At 34.9% G+C, this 25,776-nt stretch overlaps 2 protein-coding genes across 2 annotated transcripts; one reads left to right on the top strand and one right to left on the bottom strand.

The window, feature by feature from the left end:
- Positions 1-11,383, bottom strand: LOC145579017 (uncharacterized). Its single transcript, XM_081636303.1, has 9 exons — positions 11,034-11,383; positions 10,449-10,529; positions 6,762-6,882; positions 6,583-6,677; positions 4,751-4,822; positions 3,964-4,212; positions 3,701-3,809; positions 372-558; positions 1-259 (listed from the first exon to the last, which is right to left on the bottom strand). Exons 1-9 carry the CDS (start codon positions 11,055-11,057, stop codon positions 178-180), a joined length of 1,020 nt encoding a protein of 339 aa, XP_081492429.1. The 5' UTR covers positions 11,058-11,383; the 3' UTR covers positions 1-177.
- Positions 11,384-18,950: 7,567 nt separating this feature from the next.
- LOC145579018 (mitotic checkpoint protein BUB3.2) lies at positions 18,951-24,293 on the top strand. The gene is made up of 9 exons (XM_081636304.1): positions 18,951-19,155; positions 19,259-19,389; positions 20,383-20,465; positions 21,155-21,421; positions 21,965-22,040; positions 22,516-22,596; positions 23,639-23,717; positions 23,804-23,904; positions 24,000-24,293. Exons 1-9 carry the CDS (start codon positions 19,036-19,038, stop codon positions 24,085-24,087), a joined length of 1,026 nt encoding a protein of 341 aa, XP_081492430.1. The 5' UTR covers positions 18,951-19,035; the 3' UTR covers positions 24,088-24,293.
- The last annotated feature ends 1,483 nt before the right edge of the window (positions 24,294-25,776 follow it).

Genomic DNA, 25,776 nt, shown 5'->3' on the forward strand with positions numbered 1-25,776 from the left:
AAAAGAACAAAAAAATTCTATATAGAGACATGATGCAGTGACATTTTAAAGGACCAAAAAAGAAGATAACAAAAAACACCAACCACCTAGCTATAAGTTTACAAATTAGATGAATCAAACTGCCAGAAACTCAGACTGTCAATGTAGGGTGGTATTAATACCTTACACAGCAAATCATTATTGTTCATCATTAGGCATCTCCTCTAGGCTACCTTGAGCGAGTCTGTAATAGAGGATACCCATTGTTGCCAAGCATGCCCTGCAACCACCCAGAAAGCTTTAAAAAAAAAAAAAGAAAAGAAAAGAAAAAAGAACACAGAAATGCAGATAAGAGGATGAGAAGGCCCACAGCAGATATTTGTAAACATTACATTATGGCTATGAAAAGGAGAATTTTTCTCGGATCCATTCTTGATGACTTCTGATGCCGCACACGCCCTTCTTTACCATCGTCAGCATTTAATGAGTCCCTACGAGATGGGGCAGTCACTGGCAAAGTGGGCAAAGCACTGGACCAAAAGGGCAGCAGTGCTCTCAGGAACTTGTGACGGAAAGGACCTGTTGAAGTTAATGTCAAATCAGTTGATAAATACAAAACCCTGTGCTTAACCAACACCACTTTTTCACAAACAGAAGTTGCATGGCTTGCATTATAGAAGATCTGCTCGTCTCATGAAAATCATCGTACTGAAGTGATTTACTACTATTCAATAATATTGTATATTTATGACGAAAATACTCCATTCTATGATCATCACACTTTCTAGTTTCATCGATTCATTTTTGTAGGTTACACAAGTTACTTCATATATTTTTTTTTCTTGAAATACTTCTTAAACATCGCTATTGGAAATAGCAATTTTGTTAAACTTAACAAAGATTAATAGCCTTAAAAACACAAAATCTTCGAGTAGCACTGCCTTTTACCATTAATGGACCCCACTTCTTCACTTCCCCGAGCTAACCTTTTGTTCTTTTAGGAATTCTCTCTATCTTTAGGACTTTAAGGGGGGGAGAGTGGGGGGGGGGGGGGGGGTAAAGGGAAAGAGAATGAGTAGGGCTAGCTCCCTTTGTGACGTCATTTTAATCACTACTTTACCCCCTCTTTACCCCTAAACTCCTCTCATTCCCCACAACCCCATGATATTTCTATTCCCTTTCTTCAAGACCACCCATACATCACCACACCATCAATACACCACCACACCCATCACAACTGTACAACCACCACCACCCACCACAACTGCAACCACCACGGCCACCTTGATTCACTACCCCAACACCGCCACCTTGCCAGCATAACCATCGCCACCCTATCACTACCCATTACAAACCCAAACCTCCATTAAACTTTACCCCACCCACCAAAATCAGTCTTCCCAGTTCCCACCCACCTAAAACCAGCCCCACCCTCCCGAAACTAGCCCACCATACTGAAGAAATAACCCACCACCTTCAAAACCCACCCAACCCACTTATAAACCACCACCACCCACCTAAAAACCCACAACCCTAAAATACGAAAATAAAAATCAAGATTAAAAACGGAAAAATAACTTTACATATCATTGATATGGTCAAATTCGACCATGAAACCTCTGAATCCGAAGTTTTCAAATTCAATTTGACCTTTAAGCCTCAAATTCAGCCATGGTGTTGGTAAAACAATGAAAGGAGAGAAAATGGGAGGCGGTGGAGGCAATGAGGAAGAATTTAGCTGCAGCAACTTGTGGTGGTGATAGTGGAAATGGAAAGGGGTTGACAACAACATTATGAGAATGGAGGAGAGTGGTGGAGCAAAGGTGAAGAAAGAAGGTAGGTTGAATAATCCACACAACACCTTATGTCAAAGGGAATTGCTTTCCACTCCCTCTCAAGTCTCAATCCCTTTCTTGATTCCACTCCCTTCCCCGAATCAACCAAACACCTCCTAAGTCTCCTTATCCTATTAATTTGAATTCAAATATCAATATCGCTGAAGATTTTGCCTTATTGAAGACTAAGTTACGAGGTGTACTTGAAAAGTTAAAATTGAGTAGGTTAGCATGTATTTTTCTGAAATTTCTGGAGAAATTGATGTTCATTTGCAATACTATGGTTTACATATAAGTTGGATTTATATCCAATCCTCAGACTTTGGGTATTTAATTGGTGGTTAAGGTTCTCAACTCATGTTAAGGGCCATTTAGTTAGCAAAACGGGTTCATAAATCAAACTTAAGGCCAAGCATGACATTTCAAGTTGAAAAAAAATGATGAAAACAAAGAAGTGGGCCCCGTTGACGGTAAATAGAGTCTATCAAAAATAAGTGTTTTTATTTTTATGGTAGATTTTGAACATAAATTTTAAAAGGTGCAGATTTCAAATGTGGAACAATTAACTGATAATTTCTATAGTTCTAATTTGCAAATGTTTATTTCCACCTAATCTCACATGCCCCACATGCAACACACTCCTCACGCCTTTTTCTTACACAAACACTACATACAACACTCATTCCAGCCTATTCCTACACAAACCCACATTCAATACTATCTCTCCAACACTTTCTTACACATTCCTTACTTCCTACCCTCTTTCCTATCCTCCTAAAATGTGTATCTTCATTAACCATCATTTAGGAACAGAGAGAGTAATTAACAATAACAACAAATGAATTAGATATCAACAAATATGCAACAAAAATTCAGGTTCTTTTTTTAAACTGTGATTATCTCAATGAAGCTGAGGGAACATATGAATTATAACCCTAGTAAGCAAATTAAGTAGTCTTGAAGACAGATTAATTCTTTCAGAAGGCATGTTCTATGGTAGCTTGGAATTTCCTTAACCTTTTGCAATCCAAATTGTCATAGCAGAAATCACTCTTAATCCAGTTTCATTATGCCCCCCATATATTAGAAAAAGAAAATATATATACACGCAGGTGCAAGGTGCAAGGTGCACCCTAGGGTTTTTTCAGCTCATTTAACATTCTTTGCTCATTTTAAAATCTAAAATGAGCAAAAGAATATCAAATGAGCAAAAAACTACCCTTGGGTGCACCTACCTCTATGTGTACCCAGGTTTATACAAAAGGTGTTGCCATAATTTTCTTAAGTCACCTTAAATATTACTTTCACTTTAAATTTTTAATTTTTTATAGATATTTTATAAGAAGTAATACTCCCCCTTCTTCGATGACTGGATTAAATGTCAATTTTGCACTTTAAAATTGCCCAAGTTTGTAATGTTATCATATTATGCACTAAAATTTCCCACACATAATTGATTAGAGAATGGAAGTTAAAATAAATAAATAACTAAGAGGTAGTGGAAAATATTAAATTATACAGGTTTTTTATTTCTTTTCCCTATAAATGAAAATCACTCCATAATAAAGAGAGTAGGTGTTATGAAAGTCATTCTAACATTGACTTACCTAGAAATTTACTTAACTTATTTGTTTGATTAACAAGTGAATTTGGAATTCCCATGAATTTGAACAAGGGGTGCTTAGTAATTTATTTTCCATGTTTTATGGGAAGTGTAAATTCCCATGAATTTTACTTCCTCCATTTTACTTTTTTGTGTCAACCAAACAACTATCTAATCTATTAATTCCCATGAATCTCCCCCCTCCCTCTTCCCCATTTGTTGTTTTCAACCAAACAAGCACTAATTTTGACCTAGAAATACATTGGTTGCAAAGCTTCCTCACCTCTTCGAGAGTATTTCTTCTTGTTTCCATCCTCATCATCAGCAAAATATGAAATTTCAGAGTTTTGCCTTTCAACATGGATTGCACCTTTCCTTGTACTAGCCCCAGCCTGCATAAACATCAAGTTTAGACACTAAAGTATCTAAAAGAATAATTATGAAAAGCAAAGAGATCATATATTGAATGAACAAGAGGATCAAATCAAGTTGGTTTCAAGGCCAATACAACATATAAACATTAAAACCTTTGTATAGAAATCTTACACTTGCAGGACTTCCAGCTTTTACATAATTAGGCTCATGACTAGAACCATCTATCTCTACTATGTCTTGTGTAGTAGCATTAGATGAGCCTATTCCGACCCCAATTGTTGCTTCATTTTTTATTCCTTCGATGCCTCCAGCACCTGATACACGTTTCAGGGGATCTGAAGAGAAGGCAGGGGGAGGGCCACGGTCTGGCGTTGTCATCGAGACAGGATGGCTTCCAAAAATATTTTTCTCAAGACCAGTCTGCAATATGACAATCAGCTTAGGATAAAGAATCCCAGAAGATCACAAGACTTCAGAATTAAAGTGTTCTTAGGTTAAACAATCAAAACATTCCAAGGATTTCATTGAAAAAGATACATTAATATTATGATGATAACAATGAAAAGGGATGAAGGCAGAGTATGGAGAAAGTACTTTATTTGATAACTACAAATAGCTCATTCAGCAAATGTCGACTGTTACTCGGAATCTTCAATACACCTCAAGTACCCATGTCGGACACTCGGACGTGGGTAGGACACAGACAATTCATTTTAGTTCAAAATCATGGAAATTTTTCACAAAATAGCCGAGTCAAACACTTGGACACAAATCTGTGTCAGACATGGGTACCCAAGTTCGAGTAACATAGGTAGAAACAACCAAAATTATTACATTTTCACATAAATTACAAAAGGGGTGAAGGTACGGTAGGGAGAAAGCAATTTATTTGTTAACTTTTATAGATAAGAGGGATAAGGTAGAAAAGTAGTTGACATGCAAACATCAAAAGCCTTACTTGCATAATTGCCTCCTTAAGCTTTGAATGAAGGTGTGATCCTGAATCCTTGAAATTTTTTGGAGGCCATATCTACATCCACAAAATAATATTAAAAGTTATAAATTAAATCAAGAATGATACTAAAGATAATGAAGTCAAAATGTTCTAAAAAAAAGAAAGAAAAAAACTGCAGCAGTTACCAATTACTAAAAACGGTTAACCGATACCTATGTTACTTTGGACCCACCCACAATAACAATTATAATAAAGATGGCAAAGTCAGAATGTTTTTAAAAAAAAATATATATATAGTAAAACACACAACAGTTCCTTCCTCCCCCCACCCCCCCCCCCCCCCCCCCCCCCAACACCCCCTCTCCCCCTATAGGTTATATGATACCTATGTTACTGTGGAACCGCCCATAAATTCACAGCAATACAACATGACAGGAGGGCATTACATTTAATCAACCATGGTCAAATTCATAAAATTACCACCTGAGGAGGTCTAGTTCCACCCATTACAATATTCTAAAATTTGAATTCATATGATTACTTAAATAATAAGTAAAAGCAACTGCTATCAACACATTTGAAAGTTGGTGATTAAACAGGGTAGATTAGTATTAAACAGGGTAGATTAGTATTAAACAATCAACAAAACAAGCAATTATAAGGACATATTTATTGAACGTGAACAAAAAGTAACCTCCCAAAACTATCTAACAAAGAAAAAGCAAGAAACTTTAGGCAACAATAGGTTCCCTACCCATAATCTTAATCTATTATAACTTCAGTACACCTTCACAAGAATCACAACCTTCTACGGTAAAAATGTACTCCCACCTTCTCTAAACTCTCTTCTTGTTTGAATGATGATCATCTCACCAAAAGTCAAAATAAGAACTTTTAGAGGCATATGGAGTATGGGAAACAAAAAAGGATATATATATATATATATAAGATAAAATAAGTAAAATAAAAAAGATCAATAAAATGCAGTAATGAGCATGTGACCTTGATGGGAGAGACCTCATAAGAAAGAAATTGCTCCACATAATCAAAGATGCCAATGAAGACTATATCATTTATCATCATTCTTTGACACCAAGCCCAGCATTTTGGGAAAGTTCTTTGTATTCAAATGAATCTTACGTGGACTACATTTCAAACAACTATAAGAAAGAGCACCTGAGATGGAGACCACATTATCAACCATGGATACAAAAGAAAATAGTGGAGCCTGAAATTCAAGACTAAATAAAGTCCTTTCTCTTTAGGGAACAGTGCTCTTCCTCAAGGGTCAACATTCTTGTATCCATGTTGGATCGTTTCGGATGTGGAAAGTACAAATTCCCATTAGATGTATCAATAAGAGGGGCTTTTTTCTTATATAATCCTCTCTTAGCTCTTTTCAAACTTGCATTTTAAAATATATACTTCCTGTGTTCTTTTTTATTGCATCATAATCCTACTAAGGATACTACAAAATATTCCAACAACAGTTTAAATAAATTATGGTTCTTTCTACCTCTATTATTATAATATGGGTCCCTCGTATTATCTCTCTTCTCTCCTCTCCTCTCCTCTCCTCATAATTGTGCATCCCCCATGTTGCAATTAAAAGAGAAAGGAGGAATATTTTTATGTTACCACATTTAAGCAATTATTGACTCAAGTTTAGAGTACATCCACAAATACAACATAACCTTTTATCCAACAAGTTACATATTTGATGAAAATATCACTACCTTACTTGAACATTATCTATCCAACAATTATAACAAAGAACGTGGTGAATGGAAAATGAAGATATGAGCATTAAAAAATATCTAACAAACAGGACTCACTGAAGTTGAACATGCAGGGCAAACATATCCGGCTGGTGCAGTGTGCGGAGGAAAACTTTTTAAGTGTGAAATCAAGCAATTTGTGTGTATAACATCTGAAAAAAGAACATAAAAATCATGTTAACACCTAATTTGAATGCATAATCAAATTACAAATGATTATCTCAGTAACAACATACGCAAGCAGCCAAGGCGAGTAGTTTGAGGATCTGTTCCTTCCTCGAGCACAGCACTGCATTTACAGCAATTAGGAGGCCAATCATACTCTCCATCTATTACCCACTCTGAGTAGGTGCGGACCTACATAAAGAGGACATGCATAAATAAGTCAACAGTCTCAACACTGTACCTAAGCCTTCAAATTAATTATCTATAAGAAAGCAAGAATGGCTGAATTCAAGTCATAATATATTACAATGTAAATAATACACTTTTAATATTGAGCACAAACAGTCTCTACAGCAAGTAAGTTTGCTTAAGAATACAATACAATGATCAAATTTTCTAGCAATTTTAAGATGCATAAAATTCAAATTGTTAATAAAAATATCACCACTTACCACCAGTCCACAATGACTTTCCTTTATTACAACACTGACCAAACACTAAAGTGAGGACACAACAGTTCTGACTCTACATCAAACAACACAAATAATTGGAAAATTTACTGTACCAATTGCCAAAATAAATATTCATATATTTCCTCCATCTCAATAGTTGCATCATTTTCAAAATAATGATATCTACTGTTACATATTAGTAATCAATAATGGTCAGAGTATGGAAAGTGTAAAAAGTAAATATGATGCACTATCGTGAAATGGAGGAATTATTTGACTCTAGAAGGATAACACTTCCATGGACAACCCAAAAAAAAAAAAAAAAAAAAAAAAAAAGGACTTTTAATTCTGTAAATATATCATAATTTAATATCTATCACAATAATATATTATATTATAAACAAGATATGAGGGTTCTATTTCTAGTCTAAATCTTCATGAGGATTAGTCACCCCATTCCATTATCTCGTAACATCTGTATTACAATTTGTATACAGATAATATGCTAATAGTATCTTGAGGAGGAAGATAGTCAGCTATTAGAGGGGAAATGAGAACTAGAATATATTATAAATATGGGAGAGTAGGGAAAGAGAAAAAAATTCTGGATAGTGCATTGTTGTCTTTAGTTTGGTTTAGCTCTTGGGAGTGAATCAAGGTACTTGAAAACTTGATATTCTATCCTGCTTATTGCTGCAATTCCAGAAGTATCAATCTAAATCTCTCTTTAACCTATAATTTCTTCTCTAGAAATCTCAGTCCATAGCACACTCCATTTTAGTGGTGTACCATTATCCAGCCTGGATGCTTTTATGTTGAATAGATATTTAGTGAGCACAGTGACAGTGATCTAGAACTTTCAAGTATAGTTAGTCACAGGCACTGTACCTCAACACAGTATGTGTTTAACCATAATCATACCATAGAATTATTGAATTCCATACAAAACAAAATTAGTAACACAATAATTCGATTTAATGACATCATAGAGCATAGAAATAAGTCTCCAGAATTTCTTAAGAGTATGCATGTGCGTACACCGACATTCTTTATACATAATCTGATGGAAAAAGGAAATAATCTCTGGTGCTGATTAGTGAGTTTTGTCAGTTCAAGCCAAGGTATGTTTACTATTTCCTCCTATTTTTCTCTTATGTTTCTTCAGTTTTTCTCCTTAATTCTCACTTTAATCCTTCAACCATCTAACTTCGCCCGCCTGCATGGTTGCACTTATATTTACATGTGTTATATTTTATTTTGCCTTATTGTTGTTTGCTTATTATATCTATGTCCATAAGTCCGAAATGGTGTTTCACTCTTGACCCCTCTTGTTTAGTTCTAGCATCGGCATCCTTCAATTGGTTCATTTTACCAACTAATTCGAGAAAGAATAGAACCTTGCTATTTCAGAATAGAATCTTATAATTAGTTTTCATCAAAATAAATAAAATACAGGTAAAATTATTAAGATACAAAGTTATATTACAAAATTTATTTGACTATAAAGTATAAAAATAATAGCAGTATAACGTATTGGGTTTCAATATTCTCTTTTGAACTTTAATAGTTAAAATTGATAATATGAAAAAGAATGGTGACCGAAAAGAAATGAAAAAAAAAAAAAAATTGGAGCAAAACATCAAATGATCAAAGTCATCAAACAGGCCTAAATTTCCATTCTTACAATTGTGCATATCCAACATGGGAATGATGGATCCACCACAAGGTGCAGAACAAGAACAGGCGAGGAAAAACAAGTTTGTTTTTCTGCACAGAAAAACCAATTTCCAATAGGTTTGTAGATAATCCTAGATCTGCCACTTGGTGCACAACAGCATGTAATGCAAGTACAGTTTTTATTATGCATGAGAAGCGTAATTTCAAATAAGTTACTTAGTTTACAAGATAAAGATGAACCCAAAGGATTGATTTCCATAAGCTCCCATCTCTTCAGATTTAACTTAGCAAGTAGTGGTACTACAGAGGGGAAGAGATGTTTCCTTAGACCATCACATTTATAGGAGGTACTCCCTCTGTTACTTAATAAAAGCATCACTTTAACATTTCCACTATTTTATATGAACTTTAAGTTGATTTTATTACTAATATTTGCAAAACAAAAGGTATAATGAAACAATGTATAAAAAAAGCTCAAGGCGCACTGAAGCGATAAGGGTTATGCAGCACCTAGGTGCGCCTAAGGCGCGCCTTAGTGCGCCTCTTTGAAGTGAGGCACACTATATAAACAGTAAGATTGGCAGAAATTGCTTCAGGTGCGTCTCCTTGGGCGCTTATAGTGCTCCTCGGGCGCCTCTGGTGAGCCTTATTGAAAACGCCTTGCCAGGCCAAAAAAGGCGCTTACCCCCTATTGCCTTGCGCCTCAGCGCCTAAGGCGCACTTTTTCAAACACTGTTATGAAATATGTTATTGAATAATTCTTGTTGTACATTTTAACAAATTCAACCTTTTAAATATTTTATTAAATAGACCATTAAAGATATTAAAGGTAAAATATGTGCATTGGCAAGTGTCCAATCAAATTCATGCAATTATTTAGGGAGTGAATGTTTATGAAAAAATCAACTAAATGACCAATAGTTTCCTTGTCGCAATAAGGAATTAATAAAGAGTGCAGATGTAAAAGTGCATTCCCACTCTTATCCATGGTCATATTATAAAACATATATCTTTCCTACCTATAAGTATAACTGCAGCTTTCATGAAGGGATTTTGTCAAGGCCCAAGTTAGGAAAGTGTATTATGACACCAATCAATGTTAATAGAGCTAGCTGGAAATATGAATATTCCAAAGGAAGATTTGGAACAGACACAATCTACATATGATTTGAACCCTGTTTGATTTTGGATTAAGAGTTAAAACCATATCTTACAACAATCACAAGTGAGGCACAATTGACAGAGGCTCAGTCTCTGTCTGCATCATACCACACAATGATGAATTGATGATGATCCATGGACTAAAGAGGGCAAGTTTAATCGAGAATTTTCTCAAAGAAAATCATAATTTTGGTAGGCCAACTCCATACATTCTATGTTTACTTACCTCTAATATGCTGGACAGTCTACAGTGAGAAATCTTTTCAAAGTAATAAGATTCAATGTTATCCTCAGCAATTTAAGACATTACAAGACAATGCACAATTTTCATGCATGATTAGGACAGAACTCATAGAAAAAGATGATATAGTATTAGACTATCAGTAAACAGTATTATATAGAAGGGATACATAGGAAATTCAAAACATAACAATGTACATGGCATAAGGCATAATGTGAAATAATTACCACACAAATTTGGTGTTCAGGGAAGCATATGCATTCTCCGCAAACAGGAACCTTGTGCACGAAACAGTATAATTTAGTTGCCTGAAACCCACAAAAAATCATAAGTAAGCACTACCCATAATTCTGCACATAATAACCATCAACTCAACAAAAAATAAAGACTATACGGAACCAACAACAAGCATTTCGTCGCTCCTCAATGAATTCCTAAGCTATATATCATGCAACCCCGATAAGCCACATAATAATTAATCATTTCCACAGTAAGGGTCAGAGAAAACATATCAAATTCATTGATAAACCACTATATTTCATCCCAACATTTATATACCAACAATTGATCCCAATCAAAGTTAGAATGTCGTCCTAAAACCTCTTAAATTAAGACAAATTGTTAACAAATATATCCCAATTTTGCAAATAAATTCAGAGATCCCTCGATCAGATCTAAAACAGCAAGATCATCCAAAAATACAGCTTAATCCTTTAATAAGAGCTAAAAATTAAGCATGCGATCAAATCAAAAACTACAAAATTACGAAAAATTAACGAATCTAGAACTGAAGAGCAGAAAAGAGGACTCACTTTGCGGCATTTACAGACCACCATTGCATTGACAAACAATGTAAATCCTCAAAATAGCTACGAATTTAGGGACGGATAGCACGAAGATGATGATCAATTGCTTGAGATTAGAAGCAAATCTGGGAAATTTTGGGGGTTATTAGGGTTTAAGAAATCTGAGGACAAAAGAGGAGAGAGAAAATTGGGAGGGAGTGAGAATTGTGATGGATGATCTAAGAAGGTGGAGAACAATTGAACATATTACAGTTACAGCTCACTTTGGCTCTCTCACTTGTTTTCTGGTAATGAAAATTATGAAATTTTCTTCATTACTGTTTTTTTTTTTTTTTTTTTTTTTTCTTTTTCCTCTTGTCTTGTCTATGATTTCTCAATTTCTATTTGCTTATGTAATGAAAACTTTGAAGTTCTCTTCAATATTCGTATAGAGTAACTTAGACTTGACAAACGGGTAGAATTTGAGTTGAGTTGATTTGGGGTTAGCAAATATCCGGGTCGTGTTAACACTTCGAGTTGAGTTCGAGTTGGTCAATTTGAGTGGACAATTTTCATATCAATATTAGGTCGGGTCAAGTTAATTCGGGACTGATCAATTTTTGAATCAATTTCAAGTCTGATCAAGTTTGGATCGGGCCACTAAAAATAAATTCACTTTAAAAAATTTGGAAAAAGTCCCTCTTATTTCAATTATAACTTTTATAATAATTAGAAATAAAGTAAATTTCTTTTTAAAAAAATATGCTTGTAATTAAAAACGCGAGTACCTAAAGAAATCCTAGAATAAGTAATTCACCATTTCACCCTATTCACTTCAGATATTGTGTCGCTTTAGGTCGGGTCATTTCGGGTCAAGTCAATTCGAGTCGTGTCGACACGGGTCAATCAATTTGGGTTTCAGGTCACTTTGGGTCGTGTCTACTTTGGGTTTCGAATCGGGTCATTCAGGTCAGGTTAATTTGGGTTGAGTCAATTTTCGGATCAAATTCAGGTCGAGTCAAGTTCGAATCAGGTCACCAAAAATAAATTCACTTGAAAAAATTGTGGAAAAATTTCCTCTTATTGTAATAATAATTAGACAATAAAGTAAATTTCTTTAAAAAAAATAATAGGAAAAATTGATTTAATAATCCAACATTTACCCCATTTAAATCAAATAATCCAAATGTTGCTATACAATTCAAGCTTTGGGGGTCTTTTGAATTCTATTAGGCCAAATCAACTTATAACCTAAAGAATTTTTTATTTAAATTTTTTTGAAGTCTTTTTTTATTATTTTGTTTAATTATTTTCAATTTAAAAAAAAAAATATAAATCACTTTCTCTCTCTTTCTCCCAACCACCCTCCCCCCTTCCCTGCCACCCTCGTTCCCAGCCACCTTGCTGCCACCCCTGACGCCCCTGTTCCTAGCCACCCTGCTTCCCCTACTTATTCTTCCAACAACCCTTATCATATTCTTGTCCATTTTCGGCCAATGGGCCCACAAAAAAATCGAAATCGCCACCCTCATTCCCTATCTGCTAGTATTAATGGGTTACTAGTCATGAGTTGCAGGTCGGATAAGGAGGGGAAGAGGGTTGTCGCACGTTGCCAGTATTATTGAAGGTCGAGGGGTTTTTGGGTTGGTTGTGGCTGGCATTTTCAGATTTCGGGATCGATGGTTTAGGTGGGTGCGAGGGAAAGGGAAGGGGAGGGATGGTTGAAAAAGTGAGGGAAAAGGGTGGTCAGAAAAGTAAGGGGAAGGGGGGATGAGAGGGGCAATCGAGAAAGAGGTTGTTGCCGCCGGATTTAATGGAGGTGAAGGTTGCTGATTTAATGGAAGGGGTGGGGAAGGGAAAAAAGAAACAAAAAGTAAAGGAAGGAAAAGGAAATTAAAAGATTATTTTTTTTATTTTTCTTAAATGTAAAATATATTAGATGAATCAGAATATGACACGTGGCAAGGTGACCTGATATTGCAAGTTGGATTATTAGATTTAAACGAGGTAAAGGTTGGATTATTTAAATCAACTTTTTCAAAAAAAAAAAAACATACTCTTTATGTGGTTAAATTAACGAAACGTTTTGACTTTCAAAGAGTTTTTAAGAAAGTTAGTTGAATTTATTAAAATAATAGGCAGTGGGGTATAAGTTTGGGAGAGAGAAGAAAGTAAGCGGTTTTGTGGAGACCATTAGTTAGTAAAATTTATTTTTAAAAAAATAGAGAATGTTATTTATTAAAAAATAGGAAGAAGTTACTAAGAAAGGAAACATTTCATTTATTGGGATTTTCCATTTGGTATCATTGTAATTTAGGCTTTTCCATTTGGTACCTAATTTTTACTTTTATTTCAAATGATACCACTATACTTTCAATTTATTCTCTACTATAGCATTCCGTCAAATAGATTATGTAATCTTCGTCAAAAAAATTGATTGCTTAAGGTTTTAATTGGATATTTTAACCATTAGCGGCCTAAAGGTTCAAGTTTAAGGTTGAAATTAGCAAAAAAAAAATGCTTAAAAATGTCACGATTTTTAATATTTCGATTTGTTTAGCATAAAAAAAATAGTTTGGTTAAAGTTTCCGGGTCATTTTGATCTTAAAGGATCAAATTTTGCAGTCGAAATCAGAAAAATAAGGACCACAATTGCAAAAACTAATGTTTTATCTAAAGGGATGCTATAGTAAAGAATAAGTCAAAACTACAATGGTACCATGTGGAATAAAAATAAAATTCGATATCAAATGGAAAAACCAAAATTACAATGGTATCAAATGGAAAATCCTATTTAAACACGGCTGCGAAAGAAAAACGTTTCATTTATTTAAATACGGAGGGAGTAAATAAAAACGTGAGTACCTAAGTAAGAAGCCCTGGAATGAGTAATTCACCATTTCACCCTATTCACTTCAGGTATCGTGTCGCTTCGGATCAGGTAAATTCGGGCCGTGTCAATTGAGGTAATCAATTCGGGTTTTGGGTCACTTCGGGTTTTGGGTCAGGTCATTTCGAGCTTCGGGGGCACTTCGGTTTGAGTTAGTTCGAATTCGGGTATTTTAACGCCATCACACATACTCAACAAAACTTGCCATTTGCCAATGATGTATGTCCCCACCTATGTCCAGTCAGTAGCCCAGCAAGGTATAGAGTTAGAAATGATTTCCGAACTGCCACTGGAGAAACAAAGAGCATTTCTCATGAAAAGTAATGGGGGCGCACCTGATTTTAATTTATTTGACGTAATGTTTTGTGATGTTGGTTTACATCCTAGATTAGTGAGTGGATAATGACAACCTTCTCGATCACTTGTATATGATGATTCAACAACACACCTTTTCAACCTTACACAAGTTTATCTATAAATATAGAACTTATGTATCATACAGTGATAAGAGAAAATTAAGAAAATTGTTCTCTTAAATACTTGCTTAATTTACATATATATTTGATACAATATCCTTGCTTTGATTTTCTTTGAAGAATAAAAAAGAGAGCTAATCTCTCCGTTGTACTCCATTTAGGGGTGTCCATTATTCGGATAAAAACCGAAATCCAATCTAATCCAAACCGAATTATGAATTCGGATCGGATCCAAACTTTAAATCGGATCGGATTGAATTTTTTTGAAAATTCGGATTTTCGGATCGGATCGGATTGACCTTGTTCGGATCCAAAAAACCGAAATAACCGAATTATGAAAGCGTTATTTTACGAAAAAATATTGTTAATATTAATCATGTTAAACTATGTTTATGATTATAATAATATTAATCATGTAAACATATGTTTTCAATACTTGTATAAATCATGTACTACTATACTTTCAAGAATTGAAATTTTATTATTGCAATTTTATTTTTATAATCGCAATAGACCCAAAAAAATTAGCAACATATTTAATTCGGATTTTTGGATCGGATCCAAAAAATCGAATTATAATTCGGATTGGATTTGGTAAGTAATTCGGATCGGATTGGATTTGAAAATTAAAAACCGAAATTTATTTCGGATCGGATTGAATTTGGGCTAAATTCAAACCGAAAACCGAATGGACACCCCTAACTCCATTGCATTTATCGCGCTAACCCAGTGCTAATTTTCTTTGTCAAAAGTTCGAGCAAGTTTCAGGCGGCCACGAGTGACATCCATTATCTCTACCATAAATGTCAATCAGTGACCAAAATTAGCATCAAAAGTCAAGACAAAATTTCCAAAAGTGATCTTTGGTAATTACACCCCCTTGCTTAGCTTCAACATCCTTTTGTTGCCCCACCACAATTGTTAACTTATCCACTTGCTATTGTTTGCTTAATTAAAAGGAAAATTTGTCAAAACTAAGCCAATCTTTAAGCAGTTAGCTAAAAATAAGTCAACCTTTTGATTAACTAAAAATAAGTCAACCTTTATAAGATATATACCCAAAATGAGTCATGTTCAGTTGTTTATGGAGGTAACCAGTTGTTTAGGTTAAGTATGTCATGTGTCGTAGTATGATTGGTGCATTTAACAATTTTAATTATAATTTTTTTAAAATACTTTTAAAAATCCCTACCACCCCATGCCGACTAGAACTCAACTACCAGCCATTGCCGATCATCCCTCACTCTACCACCACCAATTCCTTTCTCTTTCTTCTCCCCTCACATCGCCACCTCTATTCCTTCCCCATTCTTTGTTTTTATTTCATGAATTTTGTAGTGGTTTTTTTTAGGTGGGTGTTGGGTATTTGGGGTGGAAGGACTAGATTTCGGTGGTTAGGGTTGGGTTTTGGGGGTAGATACATTTTTTTTGTGGTTAGGGTAGGGCTTCGAGGTGGGTATGGTGGTTTTGAGGTGGATTTCATTATAGGTCTGCAGGTTTGAGTTGGTTTCAGTCAACGAAGGGCGACGTTTAGGGAAGGGAAAGAGGAAAGGATCAGGAGTGGGAGAAAGGAGGCCGGCGATTAGGGAGGGAGGGCTGGCGGTGGGAAGCGGTGGCCCGGGGGAGGCGGTCCGTGCAATTGTCGGTGCATGGGCGGTCAGTGCAAATCCGTATTAATAATACAAAATATTGAAAAATGTAGGGAAAAAATACACTTTAATAGTCACAAATTTTCCTAATATACTTTAAATAATCCCAACTTTCTATTATTCTACAATAATCCTAACTTTTACATGCGTTTTCTTTTTTAATCCCAAACCGGTCAACAAAAGTCAATGACCTCTTATTATAAATTACCTGACATGTGTCTAGACCTAATTGGTCCAAAAAATAAAAAAAAAAATTAAAAAAATTAAAAGAGAAAAAAAAAAAAGCAAATTTCAAACAACAGTCTACAACCACCACGGTGGCCAGCCTCCTCCCTAATCCCACCCAAAACCCTGCTGCACCACTGAAATCATCCCTCCTCCACAATCCCATTGTCGAAACTACCTCCCGACCCCAAAATAACCTATAATCAAATTCCCGCCCTAAAACCGCCATGTAGCCACCATTAACCAAAACCCCTACCCCCGAAATCGTCCCCTTTCCCTCTCCCACCCTCGAAACCGCCCTTATCTCACACCCCCAACAACTAAAACCACCTCGCTCGCCTCCGATTTCGGACACCTCTGACCTCGATGCATTAAAAATTGATAGGTTAATTGCAAAACTTCTTCTGCTGATTGACCCCATTGACCGGGTGAAGCTATTATTATCCTACGCGACAAAGTTTTGGTTGTTAGATGACGAGAATCGGACGGCGAAGAATCGTGTAATGGGGTGCACGATACAAGTCTGGGTTGACGCAAAGCTGGACAAAGAAGGGAGAATGAGATTCATGGCGTACAATGATTCTAAGTTGAGTAGAGGGTTTTGTGGGTGTTTAATCTGAATTTTAGATGGGGGCTTTTTCTGAGAAAGTGTTGGATTTTAAAATTGAAGATAGAAGAGGGTGGTTTGGGGGAGGGGGATGGTTAGCTAGGGAAGTGGGTAGCCACCAGCATTAGTGGGCGGTGGTTTTTTTTTTTTTTTTACCTTCTTTTTTTGGATGTTTAATTTAAATTTTTTATTATTATTATTTTGTAGCCAATTAACATACAACACTTGGTAAATAATTTACTCCCTCCGTTACGAGTTACTCGCAACAAAGAGGGAGTTTGCGGATTCCTAGGCAAAATATCTTAAGTGTAATTATTGAAAAATTAGGAATGTGCTTAGTATTAATCTAATAAAAAAAAACAAAAACTAAACACCAAGCACCACGAACGGAGCCCAACACCACCCAGCGCACCACCACCCAGCGCACCACCAACGAGCCCAGCACCACCACCGCCTACGAACCCAAACCCACAACCCCGAAACCCACCACCACGACCCCAGACCTACAACCCACCAACCCCCACCCCGAAACCCACAACCCACCAACCCACCACCACCCACCCCGAAACCCACAACCCACCAACCCCAGACCCACAACCCCGAAACCCACCACCACGAACTCAAACCCACAACCGCTGAACCCACTACAACCCACCACCACCCACCCCGAAACCCATAACCTACGAACCCAGACCAACAACCCCGAAACCCACCACCACGAACCCACTACAACCCTCCACCACCCACCCTGAAACCCATAACCTACGAACCCAGACCAAACACCCCGAAACCCACCACCACGAACCCAAATCCACCGCCCACAACCCCGAAAATCACAACCCACCAACCAGTACCACCACCAATCACCAACCACCCACCACGAAGCAGTAAGGAAAGGAAGAGAGAGAAAAAGGCGGCGACGACAAGCAAGACGACATGGTTGCGATGGAGGTCAGTGGTAGAGTGGAGATCGGGGGAGATGACAAAGAGAGAGAAATTCTGGGTAAATAGAGTGGAGATCCGGTGGTAGTAGTGGTGGTGGTGGTGGTTGCCAATTAAGGTGGTGATGAATTTAGATGGAAGGAGAATGATTTTGGTATAAATGCTTAAGTTAATCAATGTTAGGGTTTAAGTTAATAAGATAAAATTAGTAGTTTAATTAGGGTATTTAGTATAAAAAGTAAGGGTAATGTTGTAAAATCACACAAAAAATTTTGCCATAAAAGGAAAAAAATAAGTTTATTACAAGTAATGTGTACCGACCATTTTTAGTAATTGTTGCGAGTAATTTGTAACGAAAGGAGTATCTATCTATCTATATTATATATACTAAAATAACATCCGATGATGTCATCATTACCAACGTGTCACTTTTTTTATTTAATTTTTCTCTCCAAAATGCAAGGATGATGTCATATTTTTTTTCCTTTTTAAATTACCCTATTTAACATAGCTTTAAAAATATATTCCATTTGAATTTTTAAATTTTAAATTTTGGGTTTTCTACACATATTATGCTATTTAGTTATTTACGAGTTGTTAACAATAGTTAATAATATAATTTAATTGAAATTTCTTAATTAAATATGAAAATTATGTACTTTTGGGAATTATATATTCATATTTAATTAAAAAATTAGCTAGGAAAATGAGGAAGTTATTTTCTTTCATTACGTGTTAAAAGTCTATAATTCAATTCTTATTTTAAGACCGTGCATCGCACGAGGTTAGTCTAGTTTTTAATTAAAATTTAACCATTTCTTTAAGTAACCAATAATCGAGATTTAAGAAAGAAAACACATGTAAAAATTAGAAAAGTTGAAATTATTTAAAATAAATCGGATAAAGTTGAAATTATTAAAGTGTTTTTTTCCCAAATATATACTAGTATACTCCAAAGTTTGTAAAGGTGACAAAAAGGCTTAATTAAATAAATCTAACAATTCCTCAAAAAAAAAAAAAAAAAAAAAAAAAAAAAAAAAAATTCTAACAACAACAATTTGAATTTGAATCTCATTACCTCCATCGTAATCCTCCTCATGACCCCATCTAAAACAAACCCAAAATAAAAACCAAAACAAAAACAGAAACTTTCACTTTCTCTTTCTATCTCCTCCCTTAACAATTCAAAACCACTTCTCTAATTCCCCGCTCTCTTTTTCCCCTTCATCGGAGATCCCAAATGACGGCGGTTGCGCCGCCAGTGCTCGGCAAAGAGCTTTCCAGTCCTCCTACCGACGGTATTACAAACCTCCGGTTCTCTAATCATAGTGATCATCTCCTCGTTTCTTCTTGGGATAAGGTTTTTGTTCTCTTACTTTGATTTAATTTTTCTGGGTGTTTGTTATTCATCCATAATTTTGATTTAATTTTTCTGGGTTATTGTTTGTTCTTTGTTACTTTAGACTGTTCGTTTGTATGATGCGAGTGCCAATGTGCTTCGAGGGGAGTTCAAACATGGCGGTCCTGTTCTAGATTGCTGCTTTCATGATGATACTTCTGGTTTCAGTGCCTGTGGTGATTCCACTGTTCGGCGGTGGGTGTTTTCTCTTTTAATTTTTTTTTGAGATTTTTTGGGTTGTTTTTTTTTTTTTTTTTTTTTTTTTTTTGTTTGAATAAAATTTGATTCTGGTATTTGAGGTTTTTATGTTGGAATTTAAGGATTATAGGGTTGATATGGAATACTTTGTAGAATATTTGGGTGTTTTGTTGATTTAAGTGTAGTATTTTAGGTTTTACAAGTGGAACAATGTGATAAATTGGAAAATTGGACTCTTTTTCAACGTGGGATTTGGGGTTTTATTGCGTGTATGTGAATTATGAGTCGATTTTAGGAGACGATAAAGTTGGAGTGTTAGGTAATGAAATGCTTAATATGGAAAGTATTTGCTTGTTATTTTTGTCCATAATTTAGGATTTGACGAATTCTCATTTATATTCTATGTTTGGGATATGGGATTTTAAATTTTTTTGTTTGAGATTGCATAAGCATGGCTGCAGTGTTTAACTGAAATTATGCAAATGATCGACTTGATCCCCTGCAACCGACCTGAGTTCATTCGGGTTATGGTATGTAATTGGTGTTTTTTTGCGTGTTTAGTCTTGAGGATAGATCTTTTCTTCTCTTCCCTTTCATGTACTCCTGCCATTCAATGTGTCAGGTTTATAGCTCTGCATATTCAGGTGTTTGTGATTGCTTGTTTGATCACTGGTTTTGGTTTTGGTGCTTCATGATTGTATCTTTTCAATCATTCTACAAAAAAGTAGATTCCATTAGTATGTGTCATTGAAAATGGTACTGGTATCTTGTCTTGAGTTTTTGAGTCTTGAGAATGTATTGGTAATATTCGCTCTTACTTATTGACTAGTGTGATTGAATGGTTAACCTGCTAGCGGATAACATTCGGTCCAGCTGCCCCAATTTACTTATATCCTTATTGAATATGGGAAAATATAAGGCGTACAATTATATATATGGTGTTGAAAGTGGAATTGGACTGATTTAGTTGTTTTATGTTTTGGTTTTCAGGCTTGTCTTCAACTATGGAAAAGAAGATGTGTTGGGAAAGCATGAAGCACATGTACGTTGTGTGGAGTACTCTTATGCCACAGGTATGCTGGAATTGTGCTCGGAGTTCAGACAACTTTCAATTTTTTATTCTCTTGCTGGTAGACAGTCATCTAAATATCTAGATCAGAGAAACCTTCTGTTTTCATTTGGTGTTTTATTTTGCCAGCTTAAATGACCAGGGTTGTATCCTAGTTTTGCAGTACCTGGTTCTCGAGCTACTTCTGACATACTTTGTGCTTTGTTGTGGTTTTTGGCTCAGCATACTAGGTTTTTACTTAGGGTTGAGCTGAGTGGAGTCATGATTTGTCAGCAGCTAGTCACACTGCTCAGAGTTCAGGATAGATTCTTGAGTGATTGGGATTCTGGTCACAGTTTTGTTCTTACAATGATATATAGCATAGTTGTGATTAGTGTTAGGTTTAATTTATTCTGATTTGGTATTCTATGTTGCTTTTCCTCTTTGTCAAAACCTTGGCTTAATGTAGTTAGCTAGTGAAGTTAAAAACTCAATCATCTCACTTATCAGAACACTATGTTTGCATCTCAGTTGCTTGATGATGTAATTACCTCAAACCATAAGTTGATTGAGGATGAAATATTGATATCTCTTGGAATGGTGATGTCCATAGTTTCTGCAAGAGCATGTAACTTGTATGTTATTGGCAGTTTGTTGCACCATTTTCTGTTTGAGCTTGTGCCATTAAATATGACTTACCTTGCTATTTTTCAGGGCAATTGATATCAGGTAGCTGGGATAAAACAATAAAGTGTTGGGATCCCAGAGGTGCAAGCGGGCAAGAGCGTACACTTGTTGGAACATATGCTCAACCAGAACGTGTTTATTCTATGTCTCTTGTTGGTCACAGATTGGTAGTAGCAACTGCAGGCAGACATGTGAATGTCTATGATTTGCGAAATATGTCTCAGCCCGAACAACGCAGGGAGTCTTCATTGAAATATCAGACTAGATGTGTGCGTTGTTACCCCAATGGAACAGGCATGGACAAGTGCTAGATTTAAAGTTGTTTTATTGGTTTTAATGCATAATTATGAATTTTTGAGTTCAAAAGAAAATTACCTAGGAAAAAAAGAAGCAAGTAATTATGTTTTGGTATAAGAGGTTAAGAGCTGAGGATGAGTTCTCAGGCTAATTGCTAGTTAGATAGCATCACGTTTATGATGCGGTAGCCTTTTGAGATCAGTTGAGGTCATATCCTCATCTCTAATTTACTAATTACTATACACCTGATATGCCTAGGATAATTCAAATTGGTTTATTAATTAGAATGATAACAAAGTTGCCATATTGTTTTGACTTTTGAGTGTCAAATAACCTGGAGGAAACCAAGAGTTGATTTGCCAAAAAAAAATTAAAACCAACTTAAATCTACTCTTTTAAGTATTCAAACTTTTATAGGGTATTAGATTTGCTAAATATTGTAAGTTGATTTATTGTAAGTTGGTTTTTGGAGGTTATCAACTGAAGGATATTTCTCAAGCTATGGTGATAACTTTAATCATGTTTTGACCTATTGGATAGGTTATGCTCTGAGCTCAGTGGAAGGTCGTGTAGCAATGGAATTTTTTGATCTTTCTGATGCTGGTCAATCAAAGAAGTGAGTTCAATCCTTTTGTTCATCCTTTATTAGTGTATTGTATGCTTCTTTTCTGATTTTTTTCTCTGTAATTTGCTCATGATAGCCCAAACTCAATGTGGCTTATTGGTGATTGTGTAATATGTGTTGCCCCATAATAAGTGTTTGAAACAGAAGTTTTAAGTGTGGAAATTGCTTGGATTTTCTAAAACCACTTATGGGATCCATTAGATTGTCTCCCCCCCCCCCCCCCCCTCTCTCTCTCTCTCTCTCTCTCTCTCTCTCTCTCTCTCTTCTTCTAGAACCTTGATTGTGGTCCACTGTTGGTTTAGCCAGCTTCAGTTGATGTTGGGTGTCCCTTAATTGTTTATGAATAAGAGTATGTGACTGAAAAGATATGCTTATCACTTTTATTAGTCAAGTTATACATAATGCTCATGGTTTCTCATCACTTTTATCTTTGACATCGATGTAGCTGATGGTTAAAGTTTTGCAGATATGCTTTCAAATGCCATCGGAAGTCAGAGGCTGGAAGAGATATTGTTTACCCTGTAAATGCCATTGCCTTCCATCCAATGTAAGTTTTTGATGATATTCCATGTTTAGAATTAGGCTATGATCCCCACTTGTTGAATTTATGATGCCCAATTAGGATCTTATGACTAAAACAAGAGAACTTGTTTGATGTGTACATATGGAGTAACTAAAGATATTTGAAAATAACTTGTTTGGATAATTGTTGGAAAGCTGTAATGGAGAGTAGGTCAATTAAAGCTCTTGAGCTATATGATGTACTTGGCGAGTTACTGAATGTGCATGAGAATGTAGCACTTTTATTCTCATTTATTTAGTATATCATTGTAGGACTGAAAGATTTGATATAATGTGTTAGACGTACTAAGATTTTTTAAGTTGACATTCTAAGATTAGGTGCTAAACAGTTGAAAGGTTAATGCAAATTAGTGATGGTTCTTTTTTTAAGGAATTTTTTTTAATTTCTACGAAGTATAATTTAATAAAATAATGTATTCTGATCGAGTTGATTACTCAATTTTTATGCCCTTGATGGACATCAGTGTTCATTATTCCTAAACAACACTACATGTAGTAGATGTATATCTTTCTCAATTTTCACAAATTCACCAAGAGTATTTGTAGCTATTCACCTAGTTTTATAGAGCTGTGCATTCAGTGTAAAAATGCTCGTAAATGATCACGCCAGTCTATATTCTCTATGAAATTAAGGGTGTATATATATGAGTTGAAGATGCTGGTGAAGTAATGGTTTAAGGATGTTTTGAACAATCATACACTGCTTCACAAGACAAGGTTTATAGGAAGCTTTTGCATGGCATGATCATACTACAGTTGATTTAAGCTTGTAATCTAGACATCAGACATGATTTTGTCGGACTGAAAACATTGTATACTGGTTTGTAGGTCTTTGGATGAGAAACTTGAGTTTTGATTAAAACATTTGTTTGAGAAAATGGTTAATCCCCTATAATGAATCTTTTCTTGCTCGTTTGTATTCAAGAAGTTGCAGCAGTGGTGCATGTTGCTTTTTGTTTTTTATTTATAACATTTATAGATTTATATGATGTTTATATACTTTGCAGCTATGGAACATTTGCAACTGGAGGTTGTGATGGAATTGTGAATGTGTGGGATGGAAATAACAAGAAGAGACTTTATCAGGTACATATGACAACTTATAGCTCAGCTCTGTAGATTCATCTTTGCCTTTAATTACATATTTAATCTTTATTCATCTTGAATTTCAGTATGTGAAGTATCCTTCAAGCATCTCTGCATTATCATTTAGCAGAGACGGTCGTCTCCTAGCTGTTGCGTCTAGTTATACCTATGAGGAAGGAGAGAAACCGTAAGACAATGACACTTAGCTTTCTTTTTTATGCCTTGTCGAGTTGTCGCTTTTGATTGCTCATTGACGTTTACATGTTTATGTTTGTTTTGCAGTCATGAGCCTGATTCAATATTTATCCGAAGTGTGAATGAAGTAGAAGTCAAACCAAAGCCTAAAGTATATGCTAACCCCCCTGCTTGAATGAGTTGAGCAGCTTTGCTCGACCTCTTTTAGTGTTTCAAATCATCTAGGTATAGCTTTACACTATTTTGCTTCTTGGTACCCAAAGAAGCGTATGTGATCAAGATGTAAAAGGGATTGGAGATAGTAGTTGCTTGATTCCGAATTCAGGACTGTCTTGCATGATATATGATTGTACAATTGCATCTCTTATATTTTGTGTTAACGCACAGCTTATTTCCTTGAAAAATTTGTTTGCGCTTGCAACAAAGTGAAGAACCTACCCTCTGATCCTCTAAAATGAATCAACTCTTAGTTAAATTAAGAATGTCAAATACAATTCAAAAGAATCATAAGGATAAAATAAATTAAGAGTAACTTCATGATTTATCATCACATCTACAAAGTTTGTTCATATTACTGTGTAACACAAGGAACAAATTTTCTCTTTTAAAGCCTCTTCCTGTATTGGAGATAAACTAGATGAAATCCGTGCGATGAATGGTTTGTTTGAATTTTTTAGAATGGTTTTTTTTTTATTTATTTTTTATATTTTTTTATGTATATATTTATGTGCTAAAATTTGTTATATATTTAGATAAAATTTCTGATATCAAAAGCTAATATTTTAAATTTTAATTAATTTAAACTGGAAAATCTCATTCGCCAATTTTGCTTACGTGTCATTTAAATTATTTAATTCTAAAAGAAATTAATAATCTCGCATTTAATTGACTACCACTAAAATTTATTATTCTACTTGGCGTGTTGAAAAAATTAAATCCTACATGGCTCTCTAAAAACTCGGGAAAAAACCCCCTTTATATATATATACACTAGTTTTGTGCCCGTGCGATATTTGGGTTGTTTATTGAATTTTAAGATAAAATTTTAATCTATGTATTAAATTTTAAAATATATCATTGATACAAAATTAGTTAGGAATTGATGTGATTTTGTGACGATTTGCTATCTAGTAAGCATGTAATGACTAATATTAGTGTTGGTGAATGTTCGATTTAATATATTAAAAAAATATAAAAAATTAGCAAAAAATAAATTAAATAAAATAAATGTTCAAAGCCCGTTGGGTTAACCTGAACCCAAAACTTTGGGCAATGGTTGAACATTTCTTGACTCATAACCTAAAGTGACTCAATCCGAGATGACTCATGACCCGACCCTAATTGACAGGTCTACATAGTAATAAAATTCTATTAGATTGTGAAGTATATTATTTTAACCGATTAGTATATATTATAAAGGGATGTTTTATGCTTTGAACTACTTCCTTTGCTCCAAAAAAATATTATGATATAAAAATAAATTTATATGATAAATTTTGAAAATTATAATCTAATAATTTTTTTGAATAAAATTATAATTCAATTTGTACATCTGAAATATTGGTATTTTATCGAAAATAAAACTCTAAACTAACAGTTTTATCCTAAAATGTTATCCAAATAGAATTAACATTTTATCTTATGAAGTCTATCTAAATCTATCCAACGTGGCGTGACACTTGGCGAAAAGTTAGAACGCCAAGTATCGCTGTCTCGTGACTTGGCTAAAAGTTTAGCTTTATATATTAGTTATATGATATTAGATTTTCTCTTTTAAAGCCTCTTCTTGTATTAGAGATTTGGAGTTGTAGATAAATATTCAGGCATACTTTACAATTATAAGAAACACAAGTTAACCAATAGG

This window comes from Chenopodium album, chromosome 14 (assembly GCF_948465745.1).
Source record: "Chenopodium album chromosome 14, dcCheAlbu1.1, whole genome shotgun sequence".
Taxonomy (NCBI): Eukaryota; Viridiplantae; Streptophyta; class Magnoliopsida; order Caryophyllales; family Amaranthaceae; genus Chenopodium; species Chenopodium album.

Coding starts and splice junctions, on each gene's coding strand:
- LOC145579017 (XM_081636303.1), bottom strand. CDS start 11,057: ATGGTGGTCTGTAAATGCCGCAAA. Junction 10,530..11,033: donor TGGTCTGTAAATGCCGCAAA/GTGAGTCCTCTT, acceptor TGTGGGTTTCAG/GCAACTAAATTATACTGTTT. Junction 260..371: donor CTCCTTTTCATAGCCATAAT/GTAATGTTTACA, acceptor GGGTGGTTGCAG/GGCATGCTTGGCAACAATGG.
- LOC145579018 (XM_081636304.1), top strand. CDS start 19,036: ATGACGGCGGTTGCGCCGCCAGTGCTCGGCAAAGAGCTTTCCAGTCCT. Junction 22,597..23,638: donor GCCATTGCCTTCCATCCAAT/GTAAGTTTTTGA, acceptor TATACTTTGCAG/CTATGGAACATTTGCAACTG. Junction 23,718..23,803: donor ACAAGAAGAGACTTTATCAG/GTACATATGACA, acceptor CTTGAATTTCAG/TATGTGAAGTATCCTTCAAG.